At 44.6% G+C, this 17,902-nt stretch overlaps 1 protein-coding gene across 12 annotated transcripts in view; it reads left to right on the forward strand.

The window, feature by feature from the left end:
• FHOD3 (formin homology 2 domain containing 3) overlaps window positions 1-17,902 on the forward strand; it is a 340,197-nt gene that overhangs the window by 51,701 nt on the left and 270,594 nt on the right. For all 12 annotated transcript variants that reach the window (XM_081883777.1, XM_081883776.1, XM_081883771.1 and 9 more), the window contains exons 2-3: window positions 4,972-5,078; window positions 9,788-9,852. In XM_081883777.1, coding sequence (XP_081739903.1) covers window positions 4,972-5,078; window positions 9,788-9,852 — 172 coding nt within the window. The remainder of the gene's footprint in view (window positions 1-4,971; window positions 5,079-9,787; window positions 9,853-17,902) is intronic.

Here is a 17,902-nt window from a genome sequence, read left to right on the forward strand (position 1 = left end):
ATTTGTGGTATGACAAGGTTAAAGTTCATAAATTGTTCAAAAACCATATTGTCAGAAGGGCAATTTTCATGGTCTGGTCAAAATATAAAGACTTATTGGAGAGTAAAACTCCGAGGTGGCTCTCACCGATGGAGGCCAAAGCACGTAAAAGACTCAATATGGAGGCCCATTGGCCTAAATATTGGGAAATAATTGAAAAAATTGGAGATAAATGGAGGTTACAGAGTATGGAAAAGTTAAAAAACAAGGTGCGAGATTGGTTGCATTATGCTCAAATCCAGGAAGTTTTTAAAGCAGACAAAAAAGTGGGTTTCCAGGAGGAAAAATCGAAACTAGAAACAGAGTTGCTTGAGCCAAAATCTAAGTTAATTTCGAGAATGTATAACTTGCTGCTTAAATGGAACACACAGGATGAGATTGTCAAATCCTCTATGATAAAGTGGGCACAGGATTTGGGGCATAACATTATGTTTGAAGACTGGGAAAGGTTATGGAACACCGGAATGAAATTCACGGCATGTACTGCCTTGAAGGAAAACATTATGAAAATGATATACCGGTGGTACATGACCCCAGTCAAGCTTGCAAAGATATATCACCTGTCCGATAATAAATGTTGGAAATGTAAGGAAGAGGAAGGGACATTTTTACACCTCTGGTGGACCTGCCCGAAAGTGAAGGCCTTCTGGGAAATGATACATAATGAACTAAAAAAGGTGCTGAGATTCACCTTACCTAAGAAACCGGAGGCCTTCCTTCTGGGCATGGTAGACCAGAGGATGGTCAAGAAAGATAGAACTTTCTTTATGTACGCTACTACAGCAGCGAGGATTCTGTTGGCAAAGCACTGGAAGACACAAAATCTACCCACATTGGAAGAATGGCAGACGCAGCTGATGGACTATATGGAACTGGCTGAAATGACTGGCAGAATTCGAGACTCGGGAGAAGAAGAAACGGAGGAAGTTTGGGAAAAATTTAAGGACTATTTGAAAAAGCATTATAAGTTGTATGAATGTTAAAAAATGCTCCTCTCTAGGAAGGTATAGCTTCAGTATCGGCAAATTTCTGAATTGATAAATAAGACACTATAAGACAGAAGTGAGGTAACGAAATATTTTTATTGTGTGGAAATTAAAAATTAATGCAATTGTATTGAAATGTTCACATCAGATAACACGATAAAATGGAAGATATATTGTTATGTATAAAACAAGTTAACAAATTGCTGAGGTTTTGGTTACACAGGGAATGCAGTGCCCGGGAGATGGGGGGAGTCCATTGGATTCATGGAAGTATGTATTTGAAAGTGGAAATTTGTTTATTAAAAACCTAATAAAATATTTTTTTTTTTTTAAAAAAGGAGAGTTCATTTAAGGTCGGGGCAGCCCATGCTCGCCCCTTTCTTTTCTTTCAGCCAGCTGCAGTTTCCCACCCACCCACCCTCTAGGTTTTCATTTGGACTTTGCTATGGGCTTCGGTTGGTCGCCGCAAGGAGCCTGGTAGGAGTTTTTCCATTTGGCTAATTGGCAGTATTTTGGAAGCCACTTGGTTTTTTTGCCTACCTCGTAGCAAAACGTCACAACACCTTCGGTTTTGGCGGTTAGGCATTGGCGGGGGTATTATTATGCAAATGAGTTGGGGGGAGGAACGCCATCACCTCCCTCAAATGTTGAAGGGTAGTCCGATAAAGGACTCCAGGGGGCGTCGCCTCATCCAAAACCTATGGAGGCTAGGGCCTAAAGCACTCTCCCGAGCGGTAACCCCTCGGGGAGCACCTAGGGATGTGCATCTCGGAGGCTCCCCCTGTTGGTGCTTAACCCTTCCCGGTTTTATGCCGGTTAGTCTGATAGGACCAATGCCTAAAGTCAATACCGCTCTTACCTGTAATCAATAAAGTTGTGGCCATTTTTCGCCCATTAACCTAAATTCTGGTGTCCGGAAATTCTGGTGTTATTTATTCCATCTGTGGGAGGGGGCGGGAATCGCCACGCAATCTCTGAGCGGTGTGAGAGTCCATGGGTTCCAGAAGCTCACCCAAGGTTCATGGTTCCTTTTGGAAATGAGGCACACTGGAGACTGTGGTGCTTTTACGATATATGGTTTATTTACACATATATACAACCTGAGCTTACGATGGAGGGGTTGACTGTCGGAACCGTGGGATGGAAAACCAGTTGGCTTGACCCCAGCCAGAGCGTCTCCCTTTTCAGCCTTGCCACTGCAGAGATCCATCAGTCATCCTCCTCCGACATGCGTCTGCGACTCATGCTACTGTGCATGCAAGAGCACACATTACTCAGCAGAGTAAACACACAACAGATCAGGCTCAAGGCATGGATACTATACTAAACTACGCATTTATTATACATAAATCAGGACAAAGAAAAACATGACCTCTCTTCTTGTTGTTCTTCTCAGAGAGAGAGAACACAAAAGCAATGCAGAGCGGATGTTCCACTCACGGGACTCCAGCAATCTGTGCTGGAATGTGAACAGACATGTGACATGTAACAATCCCACATATCTGCAGCAAGGGTGGAGTGGAATTCCCAACAACATTAACACCCCAGGAGGACCTTGCTTCCCTCATTGCTGCAACCTTGGATTAAAAGAGAAATCAAACATTGCTGCGTCTCTCTCAATTCCCAGATTGATGCTTTTGCCTTCTAGGTCACATTTTACTCTCTGCTCTAAACTCTGGTTATGCCTTTCTAACTATCTAAGAGTTGAGGGAGGGCCCCCACCCACCAGCCATCTCCCACAGAGCCCCTTTACTTTGTTCCCCTTAATGGCCCTTCACCCAGGCGATTGCCTCATTAGGAAGGCGATCAATTTTTACACTTGCTAGAGCCACAAAACTGGTTTGGTCAGAAGCTATGGTGATGCTAAAGAAAAATGTGCATAATCCAATATTTATATTCCTTCTAGATTTTAATTCCTAACACCATGGGGAGACAGGTTTACATTTTCTGATTCCATATATAACTTCTCTGGAATTTTCTATATGAAGATTTACAATGTCCAAAAGTGTGATCAGGATCAATGACTAACTTATATGAAAAATTGTAATTGTGTGTGCACAATATATCAGCTGTCGTACAGGCTATGTCAGGGATGTGGGTGGCGCTGTGGTCTAAACCACAGAGCCTCTTGGGCTTGCTGATCAGAAGGTCGGCAGTTCAAAGCCCCATGACGGGGTGAGCTCCTGTTTCTTGGTCCCTGCTCCTGCCAACCTAGCAAGTAGATAAATAGGTACCACTCTGGCGGGAAGGTAAACGGCGTTTCTGTGTGCTGCTCTGGTTCGCCAGAAGCAGCTTAGTCATGCTGGCCACATGACCTGGAAGCTGTACGCCGGTTCCTTTAGTCAGTAAAGCGAGATGAGCGCCGCAACCCCAGAGTCGTTTGCGACTGGACCTAACATTCAGGAGTCCCTTGTTCCTTTTACATGCTATGTTGGCATTCTTTTGCTGCGAACATGGGAATAGGAGTTTAATCTCTAATAGGGTATGGTTAATAAAATCATGTGTGCCCAGGCCTCTTCGGAGCTCAGTTTGTTTGCAAAATCATCTATAGCAGGCTATAAACCTCTGAACTCTGATTTGCCTAGGCATTCATAAATTCAAGTTTCCTTTTTGTAGAGGAAGGCCTGTCTCGACTACTTAATTGCACATGTCAGATGAGCCAAATATTATACTACTGTGTAGAAAGAACAGTATCTTTATTTTTTGTTTGTTTTTTTAACAAACAATTGAGATAGAGATCTGGCGCACATAATCCCAATTAAGATCTTAAATTTACTTTGAAAGTGCTGGTTTAATTTGCTGAACTAAGCTCTGTCTCAGGAAAGCATGTACAAGGAGATGCCAAAGCATCTTGCTTCTCATCTTGGAAGCAGAGAGGTTGCTTTGATCAGGTTTTGCATGGTCCAGACGTAACACTTAATCATAGTTATCATGTACCATGGTTTGTGATCCCACGTGATTTCCCATCCAGGCTTGGAGCCTAATCCTTATGTCTGAATACTTAAAGTTAAAGGACCCCTGACAGTTAAGTCCAGTTGCGGACGACTCTGGGGTTGCGGCGCTCATCTCACTTTACGGGCTGAGGGAGCCAGCGTTTGTCCACAGACAGCTTTTCAGGTCACGTGGCCAGCATGACTAAACCGCTTCTGGTGCAACGGAACACCATGACGGAAGCCAGAGCTCATGGAAATGCTGTTTACCTTCCCGCCAGAGTGGTACCTATTTATCTACTTGCACTTTGACGTGCTTTCGAACTGCTAGGCTGGCAGGAGCTGGGACCGAGCAACAGGAGCTCACCCCATTGTGGGGATTTGAACCGCCGACCTTCTGATCAGCAAGCCCAAGAGGCTCAGTGGATTAGACCACAGCGCCACCCGTGTCCCGCTGAATACTTAACTATGACTTAATAATTAACTGTTGGAAGGAAAACAAATTGCGATTAATTGTTTTGTCTGCAAAGAAACAAGCAGCATCAACCTATGGGAAGATTATTGACCTTCCTATCTTTCATCCAACAATAAAGTGATCTGGTAAACAAGAGCAGAAGTGGTTCTCTCCACTGAATAAAATGTTAAGTTCCACAAAGAAATATGCAAGTGATCAAAAGTGAGCGAGAAGGTGCGGGTGACAGAAACACACTGAGATTTCTTGCTCTCGTGAAAAGGATTGGTTGTTTCAGGAAACCACCCTGAGATAACCTCTGAATTACACCTAGCATCCATATATTTGGAACAATAAGCCTGTTCCTACTGTTTTCTTAGAGGAATAGGTGGCAGTTAGCCCAACATCTCTGGGGGAATTTGAGGTACTGGCATTAAGTGAATGTGTGCTTCAACCGGGGCAGCAACAATCTGATGGCTTGTGCTAGATTGTATGTAAGCTGGTCTGGAGGCTGGAGGCCTTGACACTGATACAGTGAACTACAGTGTTTTCTTTTCTTTTTCAGCTTGATGACTGCACATTGCAGCTGTCTCACAATGGTACCTACTTGGATTTAGAGTCTACCTTAGCAGAACAAAAGGATGAATTGGAAGGTTTCCAGGAGGATTCTGGGTAAGTTGTACATTAGAAATGTTATGTACTGAAGTTCTCACCCTGGGCCAGCAGGGGGATACTGTAGATAGTTATGCAAATAAGGGATCGAAAATGACGTTCAGTGATTGGATAGTTTTAGAAAGTTGCTACAGTAACGTTGTACTGGAGCTCTATATTAGCAGGCTGACTGAGCCCTTCAGCTCAGTTCTGTTCTGGCCTCTGAATAAACAAGAGCTGTTTGAAGAATCGCTGTGTCGTCTGATATGTTCACCCACAACTTAACAAGAAAGGAGTGGAAACATTGATTTCCACTGAGGTAGGGGAGAATTGGGTTGCATGATGTGGGTTTTCTCCACCACTGACAGGAAGTTAAAAACCTTTTGAGGGATACTTTAATGGGGAGGCAACCCCCCCTGGTTCCATTTCCATCTTCTGCCTTTCCCACTGGAAGGAGGTTTTGGCAATAGGAAAAGGTGGGAAAGCCACCTTGGATGGGATTTTTATGTCTCTGTCTTTGTTTTCTGGATCCCTTCTGCTCTCCGTAGCAGGTGCTATAGCTCAAGAAGGACTGTAGCACATGATTACTTTCTTGAAAGTAGGGAGCTCTCTCTACTTACTGTTGCTACCAGATACAGCTTTGTTAAGAAGCTGTATCCAAAACAATAAACGTTGTTAAGTGAAGCTCTGAATGGCACCAGAAGACTGTGTTATATCTGTGGATATTTGGAAAGCATTCTCTTTTCTGACTGCTAGTAGGTTTTAAAAATATTTTTGTATACCATGCAAGGAGAAAATGAAAGGAGGATGGTAATACATTGTACAGTGGTACCTCAGGTTAAGAACCTGAAACTTTTCTTAACCTGAGGTACCACTTTAGCTAATGGGGCCTCCCACTGCTGCTGCGCCGTCTTCGTGGTGTGATTTCTGTTCTCATCCTGAAGCAAAGTTCTTAACCTGAGGTACTACTTCTGGGTTAGCGGAGTCTGTAACCTGAAGCGTCTGTAACCTGAAGTGTCTGTAACCTGAGGTACCACTATGCATTTTGGCAGGTGAAACCATGCTCTTTCCAGTTGAGCATCAGATCCCATTATTTCAGTTCTTCAAGTACAGTATATGATTAACATTTTACTGAGAAAGCATGGTCCCCTGAGGGAGTGTACACTTAATTTTTTTTGTCTCCTCTCACTTTAAAAAGCCCTCTGAGTTCTCTGTATGGCATATTACTAGGCAGAGTGCTTGTTCCAACTTAATAGCTGAGATACTGCAACATGAGAGACAGGCAGAGGCAGTGTTGAATGGGAAGACCAGCTGTGTGTATGCTCTAGACCTGGAAATTGGCATGCCAATCACTGATCCCCACTATGTCCTGCCACATTTCAACAATCAATCAATAAAAGCGGGGCGGACACCCATACCAAAAGGAGATGACTTCTATGGGTGTCTGCATTGTCTACCTCCTCTTCACATATTGGTTACTGGGAGTGGCCGTTCCTAGTTGGCTCCCACTACTACAAGGACTTGGAGCAGGAACAAGTTGGTACTACAGCTGAAAATTATTGTCCTCTGCAGTAGTAGTTGCAGTGCTCCTGATCATCCAATGGGTGCACATCTGTTATAGTGCTCCTGACTTATCTAATCTGCACACCAGCTCTTTCAGCAGTGATAATTTCCATTTTCCAAGTAAGATTTTCGGTTGTGGCCATCAGGGTTCGATTTACTTATTTAAGAGTATTGTAGCAATATATGTGTGAAAACACTGAAAGCACTTCAAGGGAGAGCTTTGGTAAAGTCATTCCTTGATGGGGAAACGTAACTTTGTCAGCAGGGTGTACCGTATTTTTTGCTCTATAAGACTCACTTTTCCCCTCCAAAGTCACACACAAAACCATCAGTGTACAGTATTACAAAGAATGCCCAGATACATTTTGTGCATGTCTCCCTCCACAAGAGTTACCGGTATATGCTAGTGGAGTTCTCCTGGTGTGTTCAGTCCTGCTGGCACAGCTCCATTTTAACACCAGCTGAGCAGCCTCGGGATGTAGTGTAATTTATGGATATAATTCCACCCTAAGGCTGTCCCCCCTATTTGGTCTGACTTGCGAGTAAGTGCCATTACGCTTTGTGGGGCTTCTGAGCAGAGGGGCTGTGTGGGACTCATCTTAATGTATTGTTCTGTATCTCTGCTCTCTTGCAGCAAAGGATGGGCCACAGAGGTAGCTGTTAGCTCACTAGTCAAATAGTGACAGAAAAGCTAACTGGCATTGTGATGTCATATGATGACGCCTATAGCATGGTTGACTACAATAAACACAACCGTCCTCTTAGACTAGAGGGGTTTTGACTGCCTTATTTATAGGACAGTTGAAAGGACTATGAATTACACAAGAGCATGCAATTCTCAGTGGATTGTATGCATAAGCTGTATCAAAAACAAACTCACAACAATACAAACACAACACGTAGGCTAATAGTGAGTAGAAAATATATTGTAGAATAATGATATTCAAATTATAGGAGAAAGCCAATCTCAGTTCATATGTACAATATAACAGAGCTGTAGAGAGGACCGTCAAGCCGTGTGTTCAAAACAGATGTCTAAGGACAGTCTCACAATAGTCTTTCAAAAGTATCAACAGAAGACATCTCAAAAGTTTCAAAAGTAAAGTCTCTCAATAGTTTTTCAAAAGTTTCAATGGAAGACATTTCAACTATTGAGAAACTTTACTTTTGAAACTTTTGAGATGTCTTCTGTTGATACTTTTGAAAGACTATTGTGAGACTGTCCTTAGGCATCTGTTTTGAACACAAGGCTTGACAGTCCTCGCTACCACTCTGTTATATTGTACAGTGGTACCTCAGGTTACAGATGCTTCAGGTTACATACGCTTCAGGTTACAGACTCCGCTAACCCATAAATAGTACCTCAGGTTAAGAAGTATGCTTCAGGATGAGAACAGAAATCGTGCTCCGGCAGCACGGCAGCAGCAGGAGGCCCCATTAGCTAAAGTGGTTCTTCAGGTTAAGAACAGTTTCAGGTTAAGAACGGACCTCCATAACGAATTGAGTACTTAACCCGAGGTACCACTGTATAAGAACTTTGATTGGCTTACTCCCATAATTTGAATGATATCATTATTCTGTTATATATTTTCTACTCACTATTAGCCTACGTGTTGTGTTTGCATTGTTGTGATAAAGTTGTATCAAGCCTGAGTAGGACTTCTCTCCAGCCTCATTCAGACGTTTCCCCTAAATGTGTGGAAATAGCACATGGAGAGAGTGCTAGTCTAGGTCATGCATGTTCTCCCCACTCCTAACTGTCCCCGCGTGCCCTGGGCTTGCCCACTCTACCGTACCAACCTTACCACACGAAGCAGAGAAGGTCGGGGGTGTGTGTTGTTCTGAAGTGCATTCAACCACCTGAACAAGCTTGGAAGCCTCCCTCTGGAGACCCAAAGTGCAGGATTAGTGACAGCTACAACAGGAAAACAGGAAACAAGGGCAAGCCTTAAGGTGTGTTGTTTAACTGTCCTATTTAGAGATGTTGCCAGGATTTGTGAGTGCTTGGCTTGGAATGTGAACTTTGGCGACTTGCACTGTTTCGGCTTTCGGAGTTTTCGCTTGAGCCAGAAGAGAGCTGCACCCTTTTACCCCCCCACTTGTTCGCCCACTGTTTAGAGGGTGCAGACTGCAACTTTAGCAACAACAGCAGGCTGAGCAGGTCTGACTTTGCCTCTTCCCTGGCACCTTGAATACGGTTACAGCAGTGACCCTGGAGCCCTGGGCAATGTAATTTCCCCAGGATGCTTGAAAACGTCTGACAGGCGCTGCTGCCTCCCTCTGCCAGAGCAGCCCCAGTCACCAGCTTGCTGGGCAAGGGGACTTGAGAGGGAACTGGACCCAAATGTGCTACCCGTAACACCACTAAGCGTTTGAAGGGCTTTAAGCAGTCTTCTGACTTGTAGGGAACTTGCTCACTTGGATGAACCCAAGTAGAAACTGAGCCCAGGGAGCTCATCATTCCTAGCTGTGTTTGTTTTTTCATGTATTTGATGAATATGTAAACGTTTCTGTCCGTGCTTTCTGGCAAAGAATAAATAAGCCAAATGGACTGTTTTTCTGGTACAAATCGGTCGAACAGTTAAAATTGTGTGTGTCTACCTCTATCTTTTGGAAGGGACGCGGATGATGCTGTGGGTTAAACCACAGAGCCTAGGGCTTGCCGATCAGAAGGTCGGCGGTTCGAAGCCCCGCGACGGGGTGAGCTCCTGTTGCTCGGTCCCTGCTCCTGTCAATCCTAGCAGTTCAAAAGCATGTAGTGCAAGTAGATAAATAGGTACCACTCCAGTGGGAAGGTAAACAGCGTTTTCGTGCGCTGCTGTGGTTCGCCAGAAGCGGCTTAGTCATGCTGGCCACATGACCCGGAAGCTGCACACCGGCTCCCTCAGCCACTAAGGCGAGATGAGCGCTGCAGCCCCAGAGTCAGCCACCACTGGACCTAATGGTCAGGCGTCCCTTTACCTTAACCTTTACCTCTATCTTTATCTATATAGATATAACACATTCTTGTTTAATGTCGTAATAGAGTCCTTGCAGTTTCATGCATGCGTTTATAAAAAATTGAATACCTGCCATTTCTGAGAGTGTATATAGCATATTAGATGATTCACTGAAATTTGCTTTAATTAGCTCATCATTTTTTCTATTTTTAACCCCCACCCCCACAGCAGGGGCAAGAAGCACAGTGTCATTTTGAGGACCCAGCTTTCAGTCAGAGTCCATGCCTGCATTGGTAAGTGAGTTTCCAAGTATTTTGATGTGGAGAATGAGTGGGAAGCATTCCAAAAGCAAGAATCTGTAGCAGATGCACAACTTTACCTTCTCTCATTCTGTTGCTTCCTGAAAACATGTTGTCTGCCCTCCAAAGGGTCCACATAGCTACAAAATAAAATAAAAATAAAAATGCACAGCAGTAGAATAATTCTTATCTGTTTAATAAATGCATGCAAGATAAATTTTAGTTCTTGTAATTCTAAGGAGCAGTTCTGAGTCCAGTGATAACATCAGAGCTTGGATTTGGGACTTCCCAATCATGCCACAGAAAGTGAGCTTTGAATTCCATGTGCCTTGCTGGATCAAATCAAGAGCCATCCAGCCCAGAGTTTATATTTTGATTATTTTATTATATCCACTTGCTTTAATAATTCTGTGCTCTTTGAGCATGTTTCAGGTCTGCTCAGTTACTAGCTCATAAATTTGGAAGCAGGGTGAATATTGCGTGTTGTTGTTTTTGCTAGAGGAGCACACTTTTGCTATTTGTAGATGTTCAAGAATATCTGTAACAAATTTTTTTGCATGGCTCATCAAACTGCAGTTATTTGTATCTGCCTCATTAGGCCTGCTGGTTTGAGATGGTGAGCTGTGGAATTGTAGGCTGGCAGCAAGCTACTGTATTTTAAGAGGCAGATAATATTTATTGCTTTAAATCGTGCAGCTCTTGGCCAGGCAAACTGTCATTACTGCTGTGTCAGTGACTGGAAATAGAATAGACTATTGCTGTCAAAAGGGAAGCCAAATGAAACCAGTGTGTAGAAGGCAGCTCATGCGTATCAAGTCCTGCCAACTCAGCACAAGTGAACGAACGCCTGTGTTTTGGAGCAACGTGCATTGCAAGACTGGGTGTCTTTTTAAACAGGACATTACTTGTAGCAGGTGAGAGGTGGTGGTGTTTATTAGGACTGGATTTTCCTGGGAGGCCTGTGTTCAAATTCCTGACTGGACATGCACTGAAAAGTCACTTTCTCAGCTGCCCTTTGGATGAATTTCATAATGTAGGAGCATATGAAGCTATATTACATGCTGTCATATAATAATACCTTTATTGTCAATGTACAACCTGTGTACAGTGAAATTAACCAAGACTCCCTCCCTCCCACACAAACACTCAATCTCATTGCACTCTGCGTGCTTGTCGTACAACACACCAACCCCGAAAGTCAGTTGCACTATATTATTTTCCAGTCAGCAGCCTAACAGCCCACGGATAGAAACTGTTTTTTAGCCTGTTGGTACAGCTGATTATACTTCTATATTTCCTGCCCGAGGGTAGAAGATTAAAGAGGTGCTGGCCGGGGTGTGAATCATCCCTGAGGATTTTTCTCGCTCTCCTAAGGAAACAATCCCTTGTGATGTCATCTAGCGGACTCAAGGGACAGACCATGATATCGCGTGCTGTGTTCACCACCCTCTGTAAAGATTTTCTGTCTGTGGCTGTCAAGCCAACGTACTGCACTGTGATACAATATGAGCGGACGCTTTCTATTGTGGACCAGTAGAAGGAGGTCATCAATTGTGGTTTAACTTTGTTCTTTCGCAAGACCATGAGGAAATGGAGTCTCTGTTGGGCCTTCCTAACCACCTGAGTTAGATTGTTTTTCCAAGTGAGGTCTTCACTAAGGTAAACTCCCAGGAATTTAAAGGAAGAGGTTCTCTCCACACAACCCCCCTGATATACAACGGGGCTAGTTCCCCTCTCTTCCTCCAAAAGTACAACACCATCTCCTTTGTCTTGGTAATATTTAGGTGCAAGTTATTCTCTAGGCACCATGTAGATACAGTGGTGCCCCGCAAGACGAACGCCTCGCAAGACGAAAAACCCGCTAGACGAAAGGGTTTTCTGTTTTGGAGGCGCTTCGCAAAACGAATTCCCCTATGGGGTTGCTTTGCAAGACGAAAAAAATCTTGCATCCCCCCGCGGGTTTTTTCCACTTTTTCCGCCCTTTTCTTAAGCCGCTAAGCCGCTTATCAGCTGTTCTGCTGATAAGCCGCTTAACAGCTGATCGCTAAAAGCCGCTAAACCGCTAATAGCGCTAATCCACTAAGCTGTCAATGGGCTTGCTTCGCAAGACGAAAAAACCGCTATACGAAGAGCCTCACGGAACGGATTAATTTCGTCTTGCGAGGCACCACTGTACTTTTTGAACCTCCCCCCCTGTACGCTGATTATTTCGTAATCTAGAAAAGTCATGTTTGCTGCTACTTGCAGAGGCCTTTGCCAGCGCTCCTCCCGCCTGATATTCTTGCAACTGCAAATGTTGGGGACTGAATTTGGGATTATTCTGTGCAAAAGCAGCTGATCTATATTTCTTCCCAGACTTATTGTCTGTGTGTTGTAGCACAGAGTATTTTTTCGGCTAACACGTTTATGTCAACATGGTGAAGTGCATTCACAATTGGGAGAGAGACTATATGGCCCTAAGCATAAATTGGTGGGTGCAGTCTTGACTCCAAAACCCACAGGAATCTGGAGATAAAGCTTTGGAAAGTAAAAAAAGCACTTTCATGCTGCTAGCAGGTAGCATCCATTTGATTCTATCTTCACATCTGTTGGTGTGGACCTCAGTGGCGTAGCGTGGGTTGTCAGCACCCGGGGCAATGCAAGTAATTTGCGCCCCCTAACCCATGGATTTGCGCCCCCTAACCTAACCCTAACCCCCAGATGTTGTGCCCGGTGTGGCCGGCCCCCCCTGCACCCCCCACGCTACGCCACTGGTGGACCTGGATGAAGGCTGATGGTCTGCCAGCCAAAGTTTCAGTGAAGAGCGGTAGGGGGGTAACATCTGAAAGTTGCCTCTGGTTAGTAAGTCAGGAAGCATCTACAGTCGTACCTTGGAAGTTGGATGGAATCAGGTCTGGAAGTCCGTTCGACTTCCAAAACATTCGAAAACCAAAGCGTGGCTTTTGATTGGCAGCAGAAGCTCCTGCAGCCAATCAAAAGCTGCAGAAGCCCCATCGTATGATCGGCTTCCAAAAATAGTTTGCAAACCGGAACAGTCACTTCTGGGTTTGCGACATTCGGAAGCCAAAACGTTTGACTCAGAAGGCGTTTGAAAACCAAGGTACGACTGTAGAAGGAAACTAATAGTTTGTCCGGTGTGTCCTGCTCACGTCTCAGTTGCACTCAGAGCTCTGCCTTTCTTCATTATGTAATGAGCAATATTCAGATTGTCTAGAAAATCTCAGGAAGCAAAAATTTTTGAGACTTTAGAACTCCATAGGATACTTTGTGAAGTATCCCTTTCTGTGAAATGGGAATTTTCTTCCATTGTCTGTTGTGAAAGCAAGGCTGCAAAGCACTTTGTAGAATGGAAATGAAACAATGTACAGTGGATGCTCAGGTTGTGAACATGATCCGTGTGACAGGCACATTCACAACTTGCAGCGCCGTGTCTGCGCACGCCTGAGTTGCGATTCGGCGCTTCTGTGCATGCGCAAAGAGCGATTTAGTGCTTCTGCACGAGTGCCGAAACCCGGACGTAACCCGTTCTGGTACTTCCGGGTTTCAGCGCATCCGTAACCCCAAAATGCGCAACCTGAAGTGTCTGTAACCTGAGGTATGACTGTACGCATTGTAAAGCCCATTGGCCAATGATATACAATCGTGCAACAGTTCTTTATTTTATTTATTTCATAAAATTTATATACCGCTTGATTGTAGGAAAAAGCCTCAAGGTAGTTGTAATGGTTCTAGGGGTTGCTCGTGCGTAAGTTGCCGCCACTCCTGGCTAGGTTGCCTGGTTGAACCCTTTCTGTCTGGACAGCCCTTGACTTCGTGGCTGTCTCAGTCGCTGGCAGAATCCGTCAGTGGGCGTTTCTTGAACTTCTTCCAGCAAAGAAGTTCTTTGACGCCAAGTCTCCTCCTACTCTCCCTGCGTGGAAGTCTTCTGCGCAGGGAGGATGTGGGCAGCGGAGTACCCGTGCTCTCTCCGCTGGTCTCCGGTGAAGAGTCCTGGAGCCTCCTCTCCAATTCCCCCTTCTGCCCCCCTTCACCCCTGGTGTTACGCTGATTTCCTTCCCCAGCAGATGGGCTGCCTCTCTCCCTACTGGGACCCTCTCCGGCATCCCTCTGGAGCCTTGCCTCCGCCTCTGGCTCCGATGGCAGTTCCCTGACAGTAGTTTATAAAAAAGATAAACCAATAACATTATCACTAAAAAAATTACAACTGTGATTTAAAACATACAGAAGGCTAAAACCACAATAAAACTACCGAAACAAATTAAAACTCCTATAAAATAGTAGCATCGTTCAAGGGTACTTATTCTACGCTACCGGGATTTTCATGCGCAGGCATGCCTTGAGTTCCTTCCAACTCTATGATTCTATGATTTCTTTGCAGCCATCAGTTTGGGGGATTTCATGTGGTAGAAATAACATAAGTGGGTATATCTGGGTTTCAAGAATGACAATGGTTTGCTGCTAAAAAAAACAACAACCAATGTTGCAAGGACACAGGTGATTGAAACAGCATGGAGTGTGTGGTTGTAGTGAAAATGCATAAATGCTGATTTGTTAGTAGCATTTTGAGAGCATGGCAGATTTCAGAAAGGCCAGCAGAATTTTTGGATCAGTGTTCAGAGTAATGGAAGTTAAATAGAATACTGTCAGTATTCAAGTTTTTGTAGCCTGAACTGTAAGTGGATTCTGTCTGGACACATCCTCACCCTAGCAGGCGATAGTGGTGCTGTTGAAAAAAAGAGAAGCTTTTGACATTATCATTGTGAACTATTTGTTTTGAATTTCATAGTAGAGAGAGATAATTTACTTCGGTTCTATGGATCTTGGCACTTCCTCATACAATATATATTTTTTATTTTCTGCCAAAGTGTTAGGCGTGCTCATTCAGGAGCCATGGGGCACCAGAGGCCATTTGTAGTGCGGACATGGATTTCGGCCAGTTTATAGGTGGGATAAGACTAGGAATATGTTAAACTTGTCCCTTTACGTCTAGGATATTTCTGAATTCCTTGAACTGACATTACGAAATTTGGATGTGGACTCAAATCATTGCTGAATGTAACGTGTGTGTGTGTGTGTGTGTGTGTGTGTTTTAAGCATTTTGCTTAATTGTGCGTTGTGCTCCTCACTCAAACCAAAAGCCCAAAACCCGGACGTCTCTCAAAGTAGTGCAATGCACATTCAAATAATTGTTGTAAACTGCATGTACTTTACAACACTAGCCTGCAGCCGCTCTCTCCTCTCTCACAGATATAATAAAAGACCCGTTGACTGGTCCAACAGGATGCTTATTTGAATAGCAATTATACAACATTCTTATCAGATATTTGTAACACCCATAGTTGCAAGGTTAGTGTGGGACTCCACAACATACTTTTTGGCCGTGGGCGGCTTTCCACATTTCTGGTTGTCAACTGTAACACAAACACAGGAAATTTTGCACATATAAAATGTAGCAGAATTCTTGTCATGGCTTTTCTCGGGAGCTCTTTCCAAAGGTTTTATGATGGTGGAACGGATTCTTCCACTCACCCACGCATACTAGCTGGCTGAAGAGCGACACGGGTTATCATGGAATATGTGTGCTTTTGCTTTTAGGGAAAGTCTAACACTGATACCATGAGCAACGTATATATTAAACTGAAGCTAGTCTGAAGGAAGAAATGACAGCACAGTGGTACCTCAGGTTACATACGCTTCAGGTTACATGCACTTCAGGTTACAGACTCCGCTAACCCAGAAATAGTACCTCGGGTTAAGAACTTTGTTTCAGGATGAGAACAGAAATCATGCAGTGGCGGCGCAGCAGCAGCAGGGGGGCCCCATTAGCTAAAGTGGTGCTTCAGGTTAAGAACAGTTTCAGCTTAAGAACAGACCTCCAGAACGAATTAAGTACTTAACCTGAGGTACCACTGTATATTCTGCCAGCCAGGAATACCTCTTTACCTCTGTTCAGAACCAGAATTACCAATTTCTCTCGTAATTCAGACTATGTGACCGCCCAAGTCCCTACATTTGTTTCCTGTCCATTCACATATCGACAAGAGACGAAAGCCTTCAGTGGTATCTTGCTCCAGTTCCGTATCATTCTGCCCCTGTGCTGCCTTTGGGCCAGAAGGGGTGGTAACGAACCACTTGGGTGATTAAATGAGCTAGCCTTTTATTTTAAACTGTGGAGCCCAGGTAGAGCACGCTTCCTTATGAAAGTGAGCCATGGGCAACTTACAACTGCCAGGATCAGTGCCTTAACGCAGGGGTTGGCAAGGTTTACCTTGCCTGGGCCGGTTCACTCCAGCGGAGATCCCTCCATGGGCTGGATCGCCCGTACGCCCGCGATTTCCGGCATCTGCGTCTGCACAGATGCAATTTCCGGCACCGCAGAAGTGAGTCCCCGTGCTGCACCAGTTTAGTGCAGCATGCAGAGAGTCACCAAGCAGACAGCTCGTTTGGGGGGCAGCTCGTGGGTCAGTTAAATGACCCCCATGGGCTGCTTATGGACCCCTGCCTTAACGCCTTCCACATGCGGTGCGCCTGGAAGATTTTGGGCATCACAAGGCAAGGTAAAGGGACCCCTGACCATTAGGTCCAGTCGTGACCGACTCTGGGGTTGCTTCCGGGTCATGTGGCCAGCATGACTAAGTCGCTTCTGGCGAACCAGAGCAGCACACGGAAACGCCGTTTACCTTCCCGCTGGAGCGGTACCTATTTATCTACTTGCACTTTGACGTGCTTTCGAACTGCTAGGTTGGCAGGAGCAGGGACCGAGCAATGGGAGCTCACCCCACCGTAGGGATTCGAACCGCCGACCTTTTGATCAGCAAGTCCTAGGCTCTGTGGTTTAACCCACAGCGCCACCTGCGTTTGTTTGAGACAGAGTCTCAAACAAAGATGAGCTCTTTGTCTCGTGCACTGCTGCATGAGTTATAACTCACGCCCCATTGTCCAGTAAGTTGGGCACAGGCCAGCCACACCCTGCCTCAGAGCTGAAGCCAGCTTTGCGCATATCCTATAAATAATGGTAATTCTCTAGGCAAGTGGTAATTATGTCAGATTACGTGAAGTAATCTTTTGCTGTTGATTAGAAACTTTATTACCATTTTTTAAAAAGGAAACAGAAAGCTTTCTGTAAAATTCAGATATTATTGTTTCTGGACTATAAAATTAAGGGAACCCCATAAAACCTTTATTAGCGAGTGATTTACATCTATAATGTGTTGTTTATAAATGCAATTTGAAAGCCTCCAAGAAGCTCAAGAAAAGCTTTTTAAAAAGGAATATTAGAGATATATATTTAGTTGTTTTGTGTTAGATATACAGTCATACCTCATGTTACGTTTGCTTCAGGTTACGTGTTTTTGGATTGCGGACAGCGCAAACCCGGAAGTACCGGAATGGGTTACTTCCGGGTTTCGTTGCTTGCGCATGTGCAGAAGCACCAAATTGCGCCTGCGCAGGCACAGCACTTCAGCTTGCGAACGCAGCAGGTTGCGGACGTGCCTCCGTCACGGATTACGTCTGCAACCCGAGGTTCCACTGTACTTCAAACAACCCACTTAAAGCTTGAAAGGAAGAACAGGTAGAGAGCAATAGATGCTTACCAAAACCTGCAACTAATTCGGGATTTAATTTAAAGGGAATAAAAAGGTGCCTGGAGAATTTGCTGGAAGTGCTGTGCTTTCATGTTCAGATGCAAGGCGAGGGGAAGAGCAAATCGGAGGGAGCCTGAGACTATTTTATCTCCTTGTACTGAATCTGCTTAACAAACAAACATGCAGAACAAGGGGGTGAGAGGGAAAGCAGAGAAAGCATTGGAGGGGTTGGACTAGATGACCCTTGGGGTCCCTTCCAAATCTACAGCTCTATGATTCCATGAAAAGCAGGGGTTTTAAATGCTAGCAGTTTTAAATTGAGCAGAGGCACCTGCTAGCACATGGGAATGCAACTCGCTTTGGAGCCGTTCCAAGGCAGAATTGGTGATTCAGCTCCCTGTCAGATGAGTACAACATGAAACAGTGCAAAGCATAATTTTAAATCATTTTGGTGGTGG

Source organism: Podarcis melisellensis (assembly GCF_964234715.1).
Source record: "Podarcis melisellensis genome assembly, chromosome: 13".
Taxonomy (NCBI): Eukaryota; Metazoa; Chordata; class Lepidosauria; order Squamata; family Lacertidae; genus Podarcis; species Podarcis melisellensis.